The following is a 21155-nucleotide window of genomic DNA, read 5'->3' as shown; positions in this document are numbered from 1 at the left end:
GGCTGCTGCCTTTAGGTGTCGCTGCAGTGGATCGTAAGCCTCCATCTCACCCTGTCACTCGTCTGTAACACTGTGCACGTCCTTCTTCACTACATCCATGAATCTTCTCTGTGGTTTTCCCCTTTTCTCCTGCCTGACTCCTCCATAGATCCTTAGTTTACAGAATCAGTGTATTTGTTTCAGTTTAGTTTGTGTTTGAAAATCACAAAGCCTAAAATGATCTTTGTGACTAAAGAGTAAAATTATTACAAAAAGTATTATTACAAACATTTGGGACGCTCAGTAAAATGTAAATAAAAACAAAATACCGTTTGTAAAAACTCATAAGTCCATATTTTATTCACAACAGAACAAAGAAAACATCACACGTTTAAAATGAGACAGTAAAGTTCAGCTCTCTGACTCTTCTACTATGAAGTTGTGCTATTGTTATGGCTGCAGTATGCATTTTAGCATTGTCATACTGAAAGATGGAAAGCTTTCCCTGGAACAGACATCTGGATATGTTACTCTTAAATCTGTATAAGCCTTTCAGCACTGATGATGCCTTTCTAGATGTGTAAGATGCCAGTTCCATGGGCACTAACGCACCCCCATACCATCACAGATGCAGGTTTTTGAACTGAGCATTATTAACAAACCAGAAATAATATTAACAGTTTTCTACTTCACTTTAGTCCATTTAAAATGAGCTTTGTGAGGACTCCAACCTGCATCTGTTCCTGAGCCCATGCAGTGATTTGCATGACAGAATCATCCCTGTTTTTAATTTATTGTTGCATATAGACTTGAACAGTACAGACATCCAATACTGATTTTTAGCCTCGTCTGATGCGCACAGAGATTTCTCCAGATTTTCTGAATCTGAATGATATTTTGCACTTCAGATCAGGAGATATTTAAAGTCTTCACAATTTTGCACTGAGGAGCATTATTCTGAACGTGCTCCACATTTTGTTTTTTGAAGAACAGTGAACATCTGTCCACCTCTAATTCTGAGAAACTCTCTGTAAAGCTTTTTTTTTTTAAATACCCAGTCATGTTAGAGACCTGTTGCCAACAACCCTAATTAGTTGCAAAGCATTCCTCCAACAGTTTCCTCTTAATCCCACTTAGTTTTTAAGCCTTTTATTGGCAACTGCCAACGGAATCAAAATGAGCTACTACTTTCCATGAGACATTTGATATGTTTTCTGTAATCCTATGTGCATAAAATATGAGTTTGTGAGATTATACATATTTTCCACAGCACCCAAACTTTTTTTTAATCTTTTTGGAATTGATAAGCTCTACTTAAGTAAAACCTTTTTTTCCATGTCACTTTTAGATTTTTAGATTAGTTTGTGTGAACTATCACAACCTTGTATCCAGTAATACAAGTTTAATGATTTTATATTATTTTCTTTCTGTCTAAATACTTGTTGCAACAATTTTTCAGCTTTACACTCGAGTGCAGGCCCACTTTTCAACCAATACCGTGTATTATGATATTATGAGGGCGCAGGGGCAATATTTTTCAAATTTCCTTTGGGACCCTATCCAAATGTCCGGTGGGTCCGACTGAGCACTCAGCGCCCTCTGCAGGACCACCCTGCGCTGGGGGGAGGAGTCGCACGGCCAGCTTTATAAAACGCCTTGAAACAAAAACAGTCCAGACAGACAGACAGCTGCAGAAAACGGAAAGTCGGGGGAAATCCGGAGGGCACCAAACGCACCGTGTAACTTCACCTTTTTACCTGGAGCTGGGCGCGCGCCCGTGTGTTGTCGTTGACGTGTGTGTCGTTAGAAAAACGACGGAGAGGGGACGCTGCCGCTGGAGCCACACTGCAACGCATCTGCGCAGAGCACAACATCCACGCAGGAGCTGAAAAACATCGCCATCAGTGTTTACCACGATGCCGTTTTCCGTTAACGGCATCCTTTGCACGCTCGCGCTGCTGGTCCTGTGGCGGGCGGAGGAGCTCGTGGAAGCGTGCAGCTGCGCTCCGGTACATCCGCAACAGGCGTTCTGCAACGCCGACGTAGGTGAGTCCAGCCGCGGGGTCTACTCCTGTTGTTGTTTATGTTGTTGTTGTTTATGTTTACCTGGCCTCTCGTGCAGTGAGCCAGGCTCCTGCACAGCTAACTAGCCCATCCTCTGGCCACGGTTGAATGGACTCAACTAAGCTGCTGGAAACCCTGGAAAGCCTGAAGGTGCTGCTGGTGGTGGTAGGGGTGTTGCTCCGCAAGGCCATGGCCCAGACAGTTTGCACTACATTCGGCTCTACACTTACAGATCACATTGTCATATTTTTTGCCATGTCATGTTGATAATGTTAGACCTCCAAAATGTCTTCTTTCAGATGTATTATTTTTAAAAATAGAAACACACTCAGGTCAGATCCCCATAATGTTCTGCTCTGCAACACTGTGAGGAGTTAGGAGTGCATTTGTGACACTTATTGATAAGTTAATGATGACCTTAATGAACTTTGTGGTTTAAATCTCCCCCAAAATCCACTTTATACAAACTCAAAGGGTGTACCTCCACTCTGTTAGCGTGAGAGCTAAGAGACTGGAAGCAGTTTGAGATCATCTGTGTGAACCCAAAGCCTCTGCTCTGGGAGTGTTTGCTTACCGAGCTTCACCCTCAGCAGCCTCGGGACGAAGCGGCGTCGCCTGCATTTTGCAGGGCAACGTGGCACCAGAGAGGGAAAAGAGACAAGGAGGGAGCGAGCTGAAGAGAGGACAAGGGATGGGGAAAGTGAGGGAGAAATTTAACGGGTTTGTGTGTGTGTGTGGGGGGGGGGGGGATTGAATCTCAACCGCAGAATATGTCACACCACGAGCTTTCCTCCCTCACTCCTTTTTTTTCCTTTTTAAATTTCCATTCCTGTCCAGTTTCTTCCTGCATGGGGTGGTGCTGAGAGGAATTACAGGAATGTTTCTGGGGTTTTCCCAACTTTGCTCCGATGCAGTGTACGGACACACACTTGTACACACTCTTTCACACCCCAGATAGACAACTAAAGGCCTGCCGCCATGCACGGTAGACTGACACACACAGACACACTGGCTCGGATGACATCTGGCTGTCAGTTCAGAGTGTGTTTAGAGGGGAAAAACAATAAAAGTCACAGTGCAAGTTCAAATATGCATGGGATGAATGAGAAGAAGAAAGCTGAAGATGTTTTGTTTTTTTTCATCCTGCATTTTACTTTTGAGTCTGTGCTGGTAAGATGTGCATCCTTGTAATTCCTTATTGCAAATTGACAGCTCTATTTTGAGGTGTGACTCAATCTCTTGCTGAGTTGGCAGGTCTTGCAGACAGGATGTCTCAGAGGCAAGGTGTTCCAATTGTTTGTCTTTTTTTAAAGCATCTGTGAGTCAGGAAAGCTTTTGTCACAGCTGGGGGAGGATGCACGCAAACGGCAACAATGGTCGATGTCACTGTCCAGCCCAGAAACATCTAGATGAAACACTGCAGAGGAAGAGGTGAAGAAGGGGTGGAATGGGTTTTGAGGGCTTGTGAAGGGCGGGCTGTGTCGGATGAGAGTTGGCTGAAATGTGCATGTAGGCAGCAACAAAGTGACATTGTCAAAAGTTGCGCAGTCTGACAATTGGGATTTGTTTTGGTGGAATGGGATCCCACTCCTTGCTTGTTGATACACATACCACATAGGCGGGAACCAGCTGTGTGTTTGTGTGTGTCATCTTCTGTTTTCCAGTCAAAGTGATATTCTAGGTCAGACCACAAGCCATAAAAATCGTGCAGTGTCATGCACCCACGGTACAATCGCACACACACAAACGCGACAAACATCCTCTTTTCATATAAATCCGTTGCCCATAAAGGGGAACTTCCCTCACCCTTTCCCAGTTTAGCTCACTCTGGTCAGCGGTCTGAGAGATCAGAGTCACCGATCTCAGCAGTGGACATGGCGTGGATGACAGCACGTGTACACGTCCTTTCATGGAAATACAGAAACATCCCCAACACATGTCACTAAAAAAGAAATATAATGGCACTCCTTTGGAGGATAGTTAATAAGAAACTTGGGCTAAAAAAATTAAATGACAAAAGTCCTATAATATGGTTGTTTATACAGCCTTGATAACAATTATTATCACTCCAAAAATGTAAAAGATTCAAAGACAAAAAAATGCATAAAGTATAGCATAAAAACTTTACAGTTAAACTATCAATACAGACGTAATAATGTCAAAAATTTCAAATGAAGTAAAAATGAGCACCGATTGTAGAAAACAGTGACGTGTAAAATAAAGCTGGTACAGATGGTTTGTTTTTCCTGACGTCGTTTGCCTGTAGCGACAGGGAAACAAAGAAATATTTGCTGTAAAGTGACTAAGTTGGTTTATCTTCACCACACCTATTCTAAATATGTAGCTAATGTGACATCGATGTGCACGAAAGATGAACTCCAGCCAGAGCCTTTCATAAATATCTTCTGATTTACTGATTAGCTGATAAGCGCTAACAAGGCAGATGTCAGCCTGAACCACATTTTGCTGCTATGATTGCAAACCTAATAAAAATAAAGTCAAGTGTCTCATTTTTGGAGTGTTCACAGTACCTGATTGAACTGTTTCTGTCTTAGGTGCTTTTGCTGGACAAAAAGGTGTAATTGTTCTAACTGTATTTCTTCATTTTTTCACGATAGCAACGGAGCTGTCTGAGCTGTGCAAGATGCTTTTACCAAACACATCAATTGCCAAAGAAAAATGGAAAGCTCATGACCCAAAAACTGAATAAAACATCCAAATCCAGGTACTGGAGATCAGTTCGGAAAAGTAAAGGCCTTTTATGAGTTTTCCAAACCAACCTTAAGTACCTGGATTTGGATGGTTTATACCGTTTTTTTCCCATAAGCTTTCCATTCTTCTTTGTCCCTTTCATGAACAAAAAGTGTTCTGAGGGACAACAGTAGTATTTCTGTTATTTACTTTTTCTTCTAAAAGCATGTTTGGATTATCTTTAAAACCCTGTGTCAACAGTCTGTGATGTTAAGCAGAGGTTTCATCATCACAAAACTATAGAGCTAGGAAGAAAATCAAGAGGAGGATTTTACAAAGGCTTCTGCAGCCTGTGGGGGAGGAAACGCTAATAAATAGCTTCAGGCTCACCTGGAGAGGTGTACAGTGTTGGTTCAGCACATACATCATACGTTGCATGCTGAAACAATTAGGATTTAATGGCAAAAGCGCTGAGGAGTTCACCACGTTTCAATGTGTTTGCAAATTGTTACTTCAGGCAGGTCAAGTCAAGCTTGGCTCTCTGATTTCATCTTCAGCTGATCCACTTCTATGCATTTTATTGGCAAATCCAATATAAGGTGGGGTGTTTGGACAAACAATTACTTCTTTCCCTGCAAGCTGCTTTGCAACCCACCTCCACCCCAGCTCATCCTTTTCATGCTGACTCGATCACCGTCATGTCAGCTCCGGTAACTGTGTCAGGGTAAACCAGAGCCTTCAGGTCTTCATGCAGGTGTAACCAGAGGTGCCGGCTGAATTGTGTTTGAGGGCGGTTTGTTTCTGTTCAAATGACAGGTTAAACAGAAGGCTCACATACGCCTGGAGCTGAACAAACCATACCAAGAGAGTCAGGGATGATTTGGTGGTCACTGGCGTATGAAAAAAGAAATGGACAGTCATGCAGTGGAACGAATCGGGGGGCACTTAGGATGTGGTGTGTGCGTTCATATGGGGGTTTGCATGGAAAACATTTCGTAGTGCAACTAATATGTATGTAGAAGTCATTATGTGTCGTCCCGGTCTGACGGTAGGGGACCGTTTGAAATGTGGGTCAGTTGGTGGTTTATGGCTGCTGATTGAGTGCTGCTGATCGGATGACTTTTGGATCAACCTGCGGTGAAACTGCTGCCTGCAGGCTCGTGGTAGTCATGCTGTTTTAGCATCGTGCTGAGTAGTCTGCCGCCTCTGCAACACACTGTTTAGACTGCACAGGATGATCCGCTCTGGCTTTATTGAAGGGGAGAAACTAACTGAGAAGTAAACATGTCTGCAACACTGAGGGAGACAGATAAGCTCCCATAACAGCAATCTGTTGTGAATAACAGGGTAATTTCCTCTCAGTATTGTGTCCTGCTGCTGATTCTTTGCTCATTAGTTTGTGGCTCAGAATGAGGTCAGGAAATGAGAGCGGAAAAACTGGGAGGAATGCAGGAGCGAGTGCCAAACAGGTATACTGCCGTGTGTTTGTGTGTGTGCGTGTGTGTGTGTGTGTGTGCGTGCTCTGGCTGCTGCAGCTGAACATTTGCATAACCATCAAAGTGCAACTAAAATGTGGGGGTTTGATTCTGGGGAACTTGGTTTCTCTAAAAAAAAAGAAACCTTAAAAAGTAGTATGTTTGTGCTCATGGTGCTGATTTAAAAAAACAGATTCATTCTTCTGAAGAAGATTTGTTCTTAAACCTTTCATCTTCTTCTTTGTTAATCCTGGTAAATTAAAACCTGTTCTGTAATTTAGCCTTTAGGTTTTTCTTGTTACTTTGTTACTAAAACCTTTATTGTAGGGCTGGGCGCAGGTTTGCCTCTCTTTCGTCCACTTTTGTCTCTACGTAACGTTACTCGGCCTCGCCTCTCCTTCACTGAACACAACTCCCCCTCCCCCATAGCTTCACCTGCAGGCAATAACAAGATGAAAGCGGAAAATCTCCGTTATGCTGGGCAGACACTGTGCGATTTTTTTCAGTCGCGCGATTCAGCTCCTGCTCAAACTGTACGATTGACTCGCAGGGGTTAGAAGTTCATAGGTCACGATGCAGGTCTCACACTATACCGCCCGATGCTCTGATGCGACCCGAGTGCTCACACTGTGCGTCCATAAAATGAAGGTTATAACAGAAATTCTGTCGCTCGCTCTCCCTCTCTGTCTTTCACTCACACAGACACACCACCACCACCATCAACTTTGCTAAATTGCTAATGAAAAACATTGATCAGGCAGCTGTGATTGAGCAGTAGTGTAGATCCAACTATTTCCACGGTTGTTGTGGTCGTGATAATTTTGTGATGCCACATCGAAAAGGCTCGGATGAGCTTTCCAAAGTTCTACAAGTTGTGCCTCCATCGCTTGTGTCCACATCACACGCTACACTGCTGTGCTGCGCCGTCTTTTTCGCTGACATTTGTGTTTGCGCGTGCGCAGTGTGAGAAACTACGGTGACGCCCTCACGACGGTCGTGAGGATTTCAAACCTGTTTGAAATCCTCGCGACCAAGCGATTGATGATCGGGAGCTGGTCGTGAGGTGTTAATCGCTTCTCGTTACCCCACGTATACTACACGATGCACGACGCACGATGAAGGCCAAAATCGGGCCGATCGCCAAAACGGTCGCACGACTCAAAAATCGGCTCAAAATGGGCCAAAAATCGCACAGTGTAAGCCCAGCATTAGCGAGTTACTGCGGATCACCCCGTGCGTGGGGCTGGACGGCGTCAACGTGTTAGCGAGCTAACCGCTCTAACGACATGCAGCCCGGAAGGGCTGCACGGCCTAAAATCCTTTCATTTTCTCAAAAAATCGACAGTGCGCCTTATGTATGAATTCTGGTTGTGCTTACTGACCGCGAACCGATTTTATGTGGTACACAGCGCTCAGCAATCTGTCAAAAAATGTTTTAATATGACTTTGCTAAGCTACGGAGCTGCACCGCTTGATGGATTGTCGGAGCATTACGGCTACCGAGGAGGAGCCTCGCGGAGTGATACGTACTGTGTGTGTATAAGGACCACAAATGGCACCTGTTCAGAGACGTGGTGCAGCTGTGAAATCTGTCTCTTTGTTATTATGCTCAGCGTCTATTAGTTTACATTTTGACTGCACAATTGTGAGCTTTTTGTTATGCACAAAAACAACATTGTTTTCTTTTATTTATGGACCATGATTATTTAATAAATGCTGATAATTTATTTTTGAGTAATTTCTTCATGTACATCTACGCTGTATGTAAATAAAAGTGCCCGTGTGACATCTGGGACACAGTGTGACTAAGAACTCTCTTTTTGTTCTTAACTTATGGCTTTAAAAAAAATATCGAGATATATATCTTATATCGCCATCTAGCTAAAAAATATCGAGATATGAATTTTGGGTCATATCGCCCAGCCCTACTTTATTGCCACATAGAGACATTATAAAAACATGTAAACACAACAATAGCCGTAATAATAACAGCAATTAGTTTATATCACCCTTTAAATCTAATATTCAGATCAAATCTGGTCCTCATTAAGAGGCGTAATATGAAGATAACAGCCTACGTTTTCAGGCTATATATCAAGCAAGGTGATCATACTATCAATCTAAGTGTGCTTTAAGAACAGCCTCACATTACAAAGTAATACACTGCTTTCATGTAAACATGGTGTCAGTTCAAAATTAGCAGTCAGGTCCAATTAAAGTGTTGTTGAGATTAAGAAAACGGTCCAAATGCGCATCTGTAAGCCGAGGAGGCTGTTTTGCAACGATTTCTTCATCATCTTCTTCAGGATTTTTACCAATGTACTGCAAGCCCAACGGCCATCTGAGCCTAAATCGACTCGCTCTGAGGACTAAATATGGATGAATGTTGAACATTTGAGATCTTAGCTACATCTTAACTATGATGGTTAAATTGGCAGATGTATTTCGTCAGCCTAGTGTTATATTTACACATTAACAAACAGCCTGAAATAGTTAGTCAAACGGTAAAGTGCAGCCTTAACGATACAGACACACTGCATGATCTGAATGATATTAGGTGAGGGGAAAAAAGCTGCATTACGTGCAGGCAGTTCTCATGATGTGAGGACTAAATGTATTTAAATCCAATCCAATTTTAAAACAATGTAATACTTTTTTATTAGTAGAGGTATAGATAAAATATTTAAAAATTTTATGATTCACAGACACCCAAAAAACAGCCCACATGTGTTGTTGCCACGACTTTTTTCATACGAAAAACCATTGTAAAGGCTCCTTAACTCTGCTTTTAGTCTCTGTCTTTACCAGTGAACCTTTTATATATGTAGTTGTTTTTTTTTCAGTATGAATTATTTCAACACCAGTCACAAAAGGCTAAAGATTGGTTGACAACCACCGGTTGCTATGGGGAGAAGTGTTTATAGGAAACGCAGTGTTATTTTGGACATGTGTACATGTTTATTTAAAGAGGGCAGGTATTATTTTGGCTGGCCGCTGAATTACTAGCTGAATTAATAATGAGATGGATTTAACAATAATTTACATCACATGTTATCATTGTATCATTTTCACTTTCTGGACATTTTTTAGACTAAATGATTGTTCTGTACAGAGTTTAGTACCATGTTTAGTAAGACTAAAAAAGAAGGAGAAAGAAAGAGACACTATTAACTCTGGGAGCTGTGAACCTCCATATTTGTATCTGCTCTAAGCCATAAACTGAACCCGAGGGTGTAAGAGCAGCAGCAGTCGACTGTATGTGTGTTTATAGATGTGTGTGTGTGTGTGTGTGTGTGTCCTCTGTTCCTGCTTACTTTATGTTTTTTTCCCCCCTGTATTGCTCATATTTTCCATTCTGAATAAATGCCCTAAGCATAGTTGAAGCTTGAAGTCAGTCAGGCCGTTAAAATACACACACGCGCGCACAAACACACACGCATGGTGAGAAACAAACCTCTGGCCAAGTCCTTCTCAGTATATCAGCTTTCAAGTTGTATTCTTAATCCTCAGCTCTTGTCCTGTGATGGTTTCCCTGGTCATGTTTTGAAGCAGGAAGGTTTGTGCTGCACGCCAAGTCATGTGTCTGTCCCTCCTCTAATGTTGGCTGATGGCGACTTCTGGTTGGGTTTTCATTGACTGGACCACTTTAGATGCTAAAATTCATTTTGTTGTGGTGTTTGGATGAGACTTTAAGGCAGCTCGATGGGTGGTTTGGGCTTTTTTTTTAGCCTGTGATGTGGAGTCATAAGCAGTGTTTTCCACACATAGACCCTACTTAGGCGGGTAACAGAGGTATAATAATGACCACCAATGTACCAGAGTTATTTCAATTCTATTTTTTTGTCTGTCTGAGAGAACACCATCCAAAAATGATTTGCTAGCAACTGTTATTTTGAAAGTCTAGTCGCTCCTAACCTACCTAACAGTATTTTATCACCAGCAAGCTGACAAGGTCATCGATGTCTTCACTCTGAATGCTTTTTTTCTTCAACTGCATCATTTGTCACTGCAGTAGATGGAAAAGTAAGATTCCCTGCTGCAGAGCAAAACAGTGAAGTTCATCCACGGGATGAGACACTCTCTGGAGAGGCAGCTGATTGTGTTGCTCAGTTATTTATTAGTCAAAGTCCTTGGCAGGTACAAACAAAGTACCTGCCCAAAGTACCTGCCCTTTACTTTCTGTATCCAGAATATTCAGAATATCAGAGCTGTGCAATGCTGATTTTGGCCTCTAATTCTGTAGGCGGTGAACATTTTCAGCTGCTTTGTTTTGTTTTGTTTTTTTGAGACCAGTGACAAATTTTTATGAGTCAAGTAAAATGACTGTCATGTATCTGGACTTATTATAAATGTAGTGCATTTTATAATAAATAGGGCCAGATTTTGAACATAGCCATTATGCAGTGTTACATTGTATGGGAGTCAACGTAATTATGGGTTTCACTTTTGTTCATTTGTAATAACAAGCAGAAAAATTGGATGAAATGCTGCGGAAAAAAACAAAAGACTAGGGCTGTTCGATATAACGATATATATCGGATGACGATATAAAAACGTCTATCGTTTCATTTTACGCTATCGTTTGTTTCGTGGTGTCGCAAAATAAACTGTTTACGGCAATATTTTTTTGTTTGGATGGTCAGTGTAGTGGCTATATTAATTTCTTAAAGTTCTCTCTTGTATTTAATATAACCACACTACGGACGGACAAGCGCCTGTTTTTATGCGTTGTGGTTAGCAACAACGACGGTAACAGCATCGTGTGTCCGCTTGTTTATGTTCCACATAAACCTTTCACAATAAAGCTCAAGATCCTGTTGAGACTTTTCAAAATAAACTGAATCACGTGAAAGAGCAGATTATTTACGGATGAGAAGTAAAAAAGAGCCGTCAGGTGCTAAAAAATAAACCTTAGACTCAAACGTTAGAACAGGCTTTTCCCCGCAGCACGCCGTGTAATAAATACTCACAAAGAAAACGGCGGCTGTTACAACTTTTGTCTGTTAAAACACTCTACTCCAGCTACATGACGTGCATCAGGAAACGCTTCCCGCAAGACGAGCTGCACGAGATTCACAGAATTTACAGAAAATGTTACATTTTTGTGATTTATATCGTTATCGGGACGATAGAATTCTTATATCGGGATATGAGATTTTGGTCATATCACACAGCCCTACAAAAGACATAATAAATTTATGATGGATTAGCCAATTTATAATGTATACTGTACTATTAAGGTTGAGATATCAGTATTCATAAGCCTCACATTTATAACTCTGGAAACTAATGTATTTATTTATAGGGTATGTCATTATTTCCTGTGTACTGGGTGCACTCTCACTCTCACCAGCTGCTCACTGATAAGGTGTTGGGATTGTTGGCGTTTTCTCTGTATTATTGTAGTCTTTACCTTACAGCATAAAGTACCTCGAGGAAACCGTTGTTGTGATTTGATGCTGTATATACTACAACTGAATTTAATCATGTCCTTTAGGGACACCCCTTTACGCCTCCTTTTAAGCCTCTTTGTCCAGGCGGCTATTCCTCACAAGTAGAAGATTTGATCAACACACCTCAGCACATCAGCATATTAGGGATGTCTGCTCTCAGTGACATCACACAGAACTACAAGTAGAAAAAACTATGCTAAACTGTGTGTTTAGAGCAGGCTGACGTGTGAACATTGATCACAGACATTATTTGTACACGAACTGTTCTCGTTATTCGAAACTTTGGCCATGTTTAACGCCATGTAACAGTGTATGTAAAACTGAAAACAAGTAGAAGCATAGTAGGTCCCTTTAAGTTACAGATGGTTTACAGTTGCTAAATCAGTGATGGGGTGATTCCTGTCGAAATGCATTTGTTTGTTTACAAACTCGTAAATTTCAGCTTTGATTAAAGGAAACTGATATTTTGTAACATAGTTGTTAACCTTTTGTTTAACCTTTTGCTTCATTTGTGAGTTACTTTAACTTAATTAGGGGGGAGTTAGTTTCGTTCATTTACTTTTTGACCTAATTGGTGGACATGCAGACGAACACCAATTACAGTATGGGGGCTTATGGGGCCTGCATCCAAAGTTTTAGCCATTACCCAACAAACATTAGCAGGTTTCCCTTTTTATCGTTTTTAGTGGGAATCATTTTGACTTTTTTTGTTTCTACTCTTTTGTTCATTGGTATGAAAGACAATGAAAGCTTCAGTGAGTAAATGCAATGAATTCCTGCAGCCTCTAACGCCGTGTTTCTGTGTTTCCCAACCAGTGATTCGAGCAAAGGTGGTGGGAGAGAGAGAAGTGGATTCTGGGAACGACATCTATGGGAACCCCATCAAGAGGATCCAGTATGAGGTCAAACAGATCAAGGTAAGAATATCCTCACTGTTTTAGCCAAAAAGGTTTGACATTGAGTCCGCTATTAATACCCTGTGCACTGTGTTTAATTTTCAGATGTTCAAGGGACCTACCCAGGACATCGAATCTGTCTTCACTGCTCCCGTGTCCGCCGTTTGTGGCGTCACCCTTGATGCCACCGGCAAGAAGGAGTATCTGATCTCAGGTTTGTGTGAATATCCCCTGTCTCCCGGAAATAATACTGCAAATGAAATTTGATAATCTCAGCTAGCTTGTGGAAAAGAAGCTGCTGTTGTCGGAGGGATAGGTATAATGATGTATAGTTTGTATACATCATTATATAAAACAAAAAGTGAAAGAATGCACAGACAGAGAGAAGCACAGCACAGAACATGCAAACAGATAATCAGATATGGTCCTGCAGGTGCAAACAGCCGGGCAGACAAACCTGAGATCGGATAAAGAGTAGTGGGCAATTTTGCATGTTGGTGGAGCAGCTGTTTATGTTATTATAGGTAATGATACTCTGCTGGCTAAATCCTGTGGAGACTGGGAGGGACCTTGTCTGTTGTGGTACAGCTTAAGCTCCTGAGGTATTTTATGCCTTAGTGACTGTTTACATCTGCATAACATCTGCGTCATTTTTTCAAAATTTGTAAACTGAAACCAGCTGTATTCATTATTTAACACTAACAGCACATCACGTGACTGCCTTAAAGTCAACAGAGTAACTTGAAGTGGTGAACAAACCTTCTAAACTCAGAGCAACAAATTTCAGCCAATTGTTTACCTTTCTGACCACAGCGTTACAGTTTGGCTTTGGCGTCAGTGTCTCAATAGCACCGCTGTCAGCCACAGCAGGCAGCTGCTTGTCTTTAGAGGAAAAGCTGTGAAACCCACTGCCCAAACAACAGACAAACAGTGTTAGCGACAAGTTGATAAACTGCTTATTCTGCTGCTAAAGGGTCAGAAGTTAGAGGCTTCTGACCTCTAACTTCTGTAGAGATAGTAGAAATCCAAAACACAGCTGGGCATTAGCTGACAATTTCCATACCTAGTCTCCTCCTGCTCCAGCAAGAGGGTGTGCCACCACAAAGGCCCTTGTAATTGCTTTTGTTGCTGGGAGATTAGTACAGTTGTTCCCAGTTTGCATGGAATAAAATCTGCCTAAATATTTTACCCAACACATTTCAAAAGGTGCAACTTTTACTTTAAAGAGTCACAGTTTCTGGTTTGTAACCACTCAGAAACTGGTTAGGAAATGCATACTTTTCCCTGATGGATCAATGACGAGTCTCTAGGCCTGTCTGACAGAGGCCTTAGTTGGTTTAGCTTAGTATGATTCTCACTTTGGGACTGGCCAACCCCTTGCTTAGATATAGAGCGAGAAGTTCAGTCATTCGGGAGGGGCTCAGAGTTGAACCGCTACTCCTCCACATCGAAAGGAGTCAGCTGAGGTGGGTCAGGATGACAAGGATCCCTCCTGGGTGAAGTGTACCGGGGACGTCCCAACAAAGGAAAAGCCCAGGTTAGACCCCAGCCCTGGATAAGCAGAATAAAATTGGAAATATTTAACAGTTAATATTTAAATAGTTAATGATACTGGACAAAAAAGGACTCTAGAACATAATTTTAAGTTTTGTTTGAACGAAACAATATTTTACTGTTAAATAATGTGTTGTACTTTAATGCTCTTTAAATAAGCAGGCAGATAAAAGACAGCATGGATGGCTTTGATTCTGTGTTTCCAGTCATTGCTAAACAGAGCAGACGCATATGGGAATTAGGGGTGGGGGGAAAAATCGATACTGTGTAGTATCGTGATATTTTGTTTGCTAATAATGTATCGATACAGGGACAGCAGAAATCGATATTTTGTTGCAAAAAAGGTTTTTGTGGACTGGAACATGCTCTGACTTCAGAGCATGTTGATCCTTTTTCTGAGCAAGAATCCTGACATTCCTTCACTGTCCAAATGTGTTTAACTTTTTTTTTGGCAGCAATAAACATGACAGTTTACTTATGTTAATTTAAGACATGTTTTATTTTAATTAAGTTTAAAACTTTTTTTATTTAATGTAAAATTATATTTTGTTTTAATTTACTTTCAAATTCTTCAGTTGCTGAATGGGCTGCATAGTTTTCATAAATTTCATAGTTCAGAATAGCTATGATTGTACCAGATGGTTGCATTCAGTTAAGTTGGACTAGACTGTAATACAAACTGTTCAGTTTGTCAACAATAAAACTGACTGAAATGAGAGAAAGACTGAGTGTGAGACTTTGATATTAGATAAAGGTAAACTTTATCAATATTTATTTTATGTACAGAATCTGAATATCGCAAAATATAAAAAAAAAATTGCAATAATATCGTATCGTGCATTAAGTATTGTGATAATATCGTATCGTGGGATGTATGGTGATTCCCACCTCTAATGGGAATATGAGCTGCTGATTTCCAGTTTTGATTAGATTAGCTCATTACCCGCGTTATCTACAAAGTTGTCTGTTGGTTACTAGTAGATCTTTAGTCTGTTGGAGTACTCAGATCACAGAAGCAAAAAAAATCTTAGTAGATGGGTTTTATGTTTTTATGGTTGGTGCCCTCTGTGGGTTATATATCATGCGGCCACCCACAGCTCCACCGACAGCCTTTCCTCAGCTCCTCACCTCTTTGGTACGCTCTGGACAGGTCACCAGTCTGTCATAAGGCAGTGACAGCCAATTATTCACATCTACAGCCGCTTTAATATCACCAGTACCCTGATGTTCATGTCTCTGGACTGTGGAAGGAAATGAGGAGAACATGCAACCCTCAACAGAAAAGGCCCAGCCAGCTTCTGTGAGGCACACCAATGTGTTGCCCATCAAATATAATTATACCTGGACACAGCTTTCTTCCTGTGGTGGTTATTTCGATTTTTAAAGCAAGATAGGCAGTCGCAGCGTCAGAATGAGACTCAGTTTGCAGAGTAGCGGAGACACAGAGGATCGTGATGTCATTCGTGCTCTGGTTTCTCCATCACAGTCAGAGATGCGCCCGCAAACACTGGCCCGTAATTACAGAGAGTTGTAAGAGGAGGAACTGCTGAAGCCAGCATTTTCTCCCCGACTCTCTTTTCTCAAGATGTAGGGACTTTGTGCAGTGGGAAAGAAAGTTAGATTTCTGCTGACCGGGGCATCTTTCAGAATGATTCATCGTTTCTTTAGTGCGAAGGGTTAACGAGTAGAGGAGTTGCATTGAAATGTGAGTCAGTCCCGTCTGCGAGGACATGCGTGTTGGGAGCTGCTATGCAGACAGATAGTGGCAAAGTGGAGAGGGTGCAGCCTCCATAGATTTGTAATCTCATCTCGAAATATCCGCTTGTTTTGACTGGTGCCCCTTTATGCACGAAACATAAACACAAGCTCTTGACAAGGACAGGTGGCCCGTGTTGACGCCTGCAGGCACCAGTCTGGAAAGTAACAGATTTCATCAGTGGTTTTCCACGAATCTGTCATCTGATGTTTACAAGTTCAGATTTTTTTCCAGAACATTTATACTGATGCACCCTGGCCTTGGTGATGGTGGTGTTTACCATGCATATTGTTATGTCTGAAGTTTGTCTGTCACACGTGTACTTTTTCTTTTTTTTTTTTATATACAGGCAAGGCCGAGGCCAGCGGCAGCATGCATGTGACTTTGTGTGATTACATCATGCCCTGGGACTCCTTGAGCACCACCCAGAAGAAGAGCCTCAGCCAGCGCTACCAGATGGGCTGTGACTGCAAGGTAAGGCAGCAGAGGGCCGCCTTCGCATGTGCAGTTTATCTCGTGGCGTGGAGAAAAAAAAGACAGCTAATCACTTCTTCCACTACACATCCAGACATAGCAGAGCAAACAAGACGAGGCATGATTCAGGGGAATAAACACAAGAGCAGTAAATGTAACTTGAATACTTGTTTTCTTTATTAATTGTTCTAGAGATTAAAAGGAACGTCTTACACGTTTTCAACTTCCATATTTTTTTATACTGATTGTATTCTTTCAAAATAATCTGTGATCTTGTAGCTCATCCACAAGCCATTGTAAGCCCTCTTCCTTCATTTTTGCTGCCTCGCAAACATAAGGTTTGAAGCTCAGGTGGGCAGGATTTCTGTGCTTCTGCGCTGAGATGACCATATTATGATTATCTCTTCTCTATGAAGTCATACACCGGCAAGAGTATAAAGAACTGAAGCTTGAGCTTTCACCTCACAGGGATTGCTTGTACTCACTCTGATCTCTTTTTGGATGTTTAATAGGAACAAAGTAATATATTGATTAGCGACCCTTAAAGGTGCTTTTGGGCACATGGGCAAAACCTAGCTTAACCAGTACCTCAAAAACCAACAGAAGGCAATCTTATGCTAACAAATCTCATAGCAAATGATTGTTATAGGTGTGCATTTTCATTTTACTAAATTCCTACAGAGGGCGCTCTACTTTTAAGACAGGCAAACTTTTTTTTGTGAACTACAAAATGTTACAGGACACAGCTGATGGAAAACTTTGAGGGTCTCAAATGATTCATTATTGATGTAATAATGATTTAGGCAATTATCTATTAGATCTATTTCATTAAAAGTTAAAAATGGCAATAATCTGTTATAAATGTTTTTGGGTGTTTCACAATAAAAGCCCCTTAGTGTTTCACAAGTTGAAGACTTTGAATTTGAAGCACAAATAGTGGCTTGTTCTGTTTCCTTAAGTTCTTTAAATGGAGAGATAAATCAGTAAACTCTGGCTATGGTCATATAGGTACAATCTAAGTACACTCTTACTTCGGTCATAGGAATTTTGGCAGTTTGTTGGTCTGGAGCATTCAGGTGTGTTTTAACACAATGCCACATACTTCCCAGGAGTGGCTGTACCATGTTGAAGTAACTTTGGAAACATACACTTCTGCTTTTTCCAAAAATAGCAGCTTCCAAGCTCAGCTTCCCCTGGGAAGAGAGTTTATTTGTATTAAAACTCTAAAGAGTTAAAACCGTCATAATGAAGACACTGAGCAGGTGATGGCTATCCATCTTCAGGGAGATGCCAAAAAGAAAGCATGTCTACTGATACATGGCTGCCTAAACACCAAACCGCGTGACAGTCAAATCTTATGTAAACAGTTGCCCTGATATCTTAAATCTACGTGAGTGCAGTCAGGAGGAAAAAATGTGTGCGTGTAACCACAGCTACTCAGGCTGATAAAATGACTCCAGATTACATGCTGTAACATTTCCAGTAAATTCCTGGTAGATGTTGGGTAATATGAGCATGCTGGCACTGAAAGTTCAGAAGCAAAACTGAGGCTTGATTTAATGAAAATCTGGAGGATTAGACCTTAAGGCATATTTGATATGGTCTTCTAACAGCAGTGGTATTTAAGGTGACACCCATCTCTGATAGTTTGATGTCATAAAGAGCGGATTGTGCTGTGTTTCTGCAGATTGTGCGCTGTCCCTCTCTGCCCTGTGAAATCTCGGCTCCTGAGGAGTGCCTGTGGACAGACCTGATGATCGAGAAGCAGGTGCACGGTCGCCAAGCCAACCATTACGCCTGCGTCAAGAGGGCAGACGGCTCCTGCTCCTGGTACCGCGGCGTCGCACCACCCAAAAAGGAGTTCCTGGATGCCGAGGACCCCTAAGCACATGCGACTGCACGCCGCAGAGCCTGACGGAGATAAATGTACACAATTCCAATGAAATAAAGTGATTTTTTTTTTTTTTTATAATTTAAAAAAAAAAAAAAGGCAAAGCTAATGTGACAGAAATGACCTGCTGGTCTGAAAACAACCCTTTGCCACTCTTTATGTTTGGAGAGGCTCAGGGGTTGTTCTCAGACACAGCAGCTCTGTAAAAACAACAAAACAGCATCATGAGACATAGACTGGTCAAGTGATGTAACTTCCTCCTGAGGCTGGCGTCAGGAGGATAAAAATTCTCAGTGAGACAGAGCACTTCCTGCCCCTTCAAAGCAATTTTTAACAGCTCTGATCTCCACCAATCAATTCCCAGTATTCAGACAGCCATTGGTTATCCATCATCTTCCTGCTTTTATTACCTCATCCTCCAGTTTTCTTTATTCCAAAGCCAAATTCCAAGTTGCCTTTATTATTATTTTTTTTCATTTCATTTTGTTTAAAACGATTGTCTCCCTCTCTCTCCGAGCACTCTTAATTCACAGTTTTCTCATCGTCTCCGCCGGGAACTTTTTTTCACGCCCACACGACGACACGCTTTCTTTAAAAAGATCGTGAATCATCTTGCACGGCCGATGATCTTCTCTGGTTTCTTTGGGTGGGGATTTTCGCGACCGTCACTGGCCTCACTGGACCAGTCTATGCTGCGTGAAGATGAGCGCTCTAAATTTAAACACCACCTCTCCACTGCCCCAGAGGCCAATCAGAAATATCTCAAATTTCTCACACTTCCTCCTCCTTTCTTCCTCTTCACGTCCTCCCCTCTTCTTTGTTATGTAGCTGTAAGGAACCTATGCATATACTTTTGTTGTTACTTGATAATAATAATAATTATTATTTACTGCTTTAGAACTAGATTTGCACTTTTTGAGGATGAGTTCCAGTAAAGACAAGAGCCTGAACACTCTGATGTGACAGATATTATCGTTCGCCCCGACCGACAGATCCACCTCAGGTGCAGAATTTTTCGCCCATTTTTGAGTGCTTTGGTGATTCATATTCAGAAAAAAGCGCGAGCATATCCCTTGCTATCTCTGTCATAACATATAAAGTAGTACTTGCAGTGAACAAAAAAGTGGATGTGTGAAAGGTTTGGATAAAAGGGATCTTTTTGCAGATTTTATGTGTGAAAGGGAAACAAAAACAGCGCTCCGGGGATGTTATTTCAGTGTCTTTGTATTATCTGTTGATTGTAAATGCAAACAGCAGTTTTCATGATATATTCTTGCAGACGGTTCATTTCACGAGTAATAAAAAAATAAGGTCTTTATACGCTTAATATTAGCTTTGACTTTCTTGCTCCTTCCAGTTATTAATGAAAGCTTTATCGCTGTCCTAGAAAGCAGTTACTTAATGTTTACAGTGCTGTTTTATAAACCTCAAGCTACATTAACAAAAAATATATATATGATGGAGTATTAGAGGCATAATTTAAAAGTAAACTCTTTCCAGTTTCCATTACTTTGTATTTTTTTCAGTGTTATTATTATACCTGTCTTTTTTTTGTTTGGTTGTTTTTTTTTTTTTTTTGTTTTGTTTTTGTGAGTGTGTGTGCGTGCGTGTGTTTTCGCTGTCTTTGTCTACGATGTCTTTAGCTGTAGTGTCGAAGGTCCTCTTGCGCTGGAGTAACGTGAGAGTGAGAGCGATTAACTGGAGAAAGGTATAGAGAAATGGGAAATGGGTTCCTTGTGTGAATAGAGGACTGTGCATGTGTTTGATGCTTTGTGTAAGTCCGGGCGAAGGACAAAGTATTCAGTATTATCAAATAAAAAAACCCACAAGTTTCAAAGAGTACACGCTGCCTGTGTGTTGTCATTTCTCCTCAAGTGGGAGATCAAGTAAGTGTCACCCTAACCACATCCTGCTTGTGTCTGTGTGGGTTTATTTCGCCCTCTTCCCACAGTCCAATGACATACATGTTAACTCAGCTGGTGATTATAAATGGCCGTGGATGTGCGGCCGATAAACTTTAAAGAACCAAGCGCCATATGAAAGGCTTTTATATATACACTCACGGCCACTTTATTATTTACACTTTGCTAGTGCTGGGTCGGCCCTTTTGCTTTCAGAATTGCTATAATTCTTCATGCCATAGATTCAACAAGATGCTGGAAACATTTCTCAGAATTTTGCACAGCGGCTGCAGATTTGTACATCCCAAAGGTGCTCTATTGGATGGAGAGCTGGTGGCTGTTTGAGTACAGTTAACTCATTCTTATGTTCAAGAAGCCAGTTTGATATGATTTCTGTTTTTGTGACATGTTGTGTTATCTTGCTGGAAGCAGCCATTGGAAGATAGGTATGCTGTGGTCATAGGAGGATGGACATGGTCAGTGACCATACTCAGCTAGGCTTTGGTGTTTAAATCATGCTCAGTTGATACTAAGGGGTCCTAAGTGTGTCAAGGAAATTACGTCTACACCATTACACCACCAGCAGAAGCTTGAACCACTGATACAGTTCCATCTTTGATGATGGAGTTAGTTTCTGACCCTTGTTGTTGCCTTCCTATCAGCTCACATCAGTCTGTCCTCTACCGTCTGCCTGCTGGCATCAAATGGGGATTTTCACTGAAGGCCTGCTACAGACATCCTGTCCGGGATTTGCCTCAACTCTCAACCTTTGACAGCTGAAACAGACTTCCGTCCCCAGAAACACTGAAGACGGATGAATGGACTGACCTGCTGCTTACTGGATATTTTCTCTTTATCAGAATATTCTCTGTAAACTCCCAAACTTGTCCCAGCTTGGGAAACTGGTTGTGTGCAAAAAACCTAGTAGATTAGCAGTTTCTGAAATACTCAAATGAGTCTGGCACAACAACTACACGACGTTTAAAGTCACTTAGATTACCTTTTTTCTTGGATAGACCCA

At 41.4% G+C, this 21155-nt stretch overlaps 1 protein-coding gene across 1 annotated transcript; it reads left to right on the top strand.

Annotated features, from left to right (window-relative positions):
- Positions 1 to 1601: 1601 nt before the first annotated feature.
- timp2a (TIMP metallopeptidase inhibitor 2a) lies at positions 1602 to 20075 on the top strand. The gene is made up of 5 exons (XM_004556634.6): positions 1602 to 2025; positions 12479 to 12579; positions 12664 to 12772; positions 16218 to 16342; positions 18030 to 20075. The coding sequence occupies exons 1-5, from the start codon at positions 1896 to 1898 to the stop codon at positions 18225 to 18227; spliced, it is 663 nt and encodes a 220-aa protein (XP_004556691.1). The 5' UTR covers positions 1602 to 1895; the 3' UTR covers positions 18228 to 20075.
- Positions 20076 to 21155: the final 1080 nt, after the last annotated feature.

Source organism: Maylandia zebra, linkage group LG8, assembly GCF_041146795.1.
Source record: "Maylandia zebra isolate NMK-2024a linkage group LG8, Mzebra_GT3a, whole genome shotgun sequence".
Classification (NCBI taxonomy): Eukaryota; Metazoa; Chordata; class Actinopteri; order Cichliformes; family Cichlidae; genus Maylandia; species Maylandia zebra.
The sequence above is the reverse complement of the archived record's forward strand: the minus strand, read 5'-3'. Positions and strand labels throughout refer to the sequence as shown.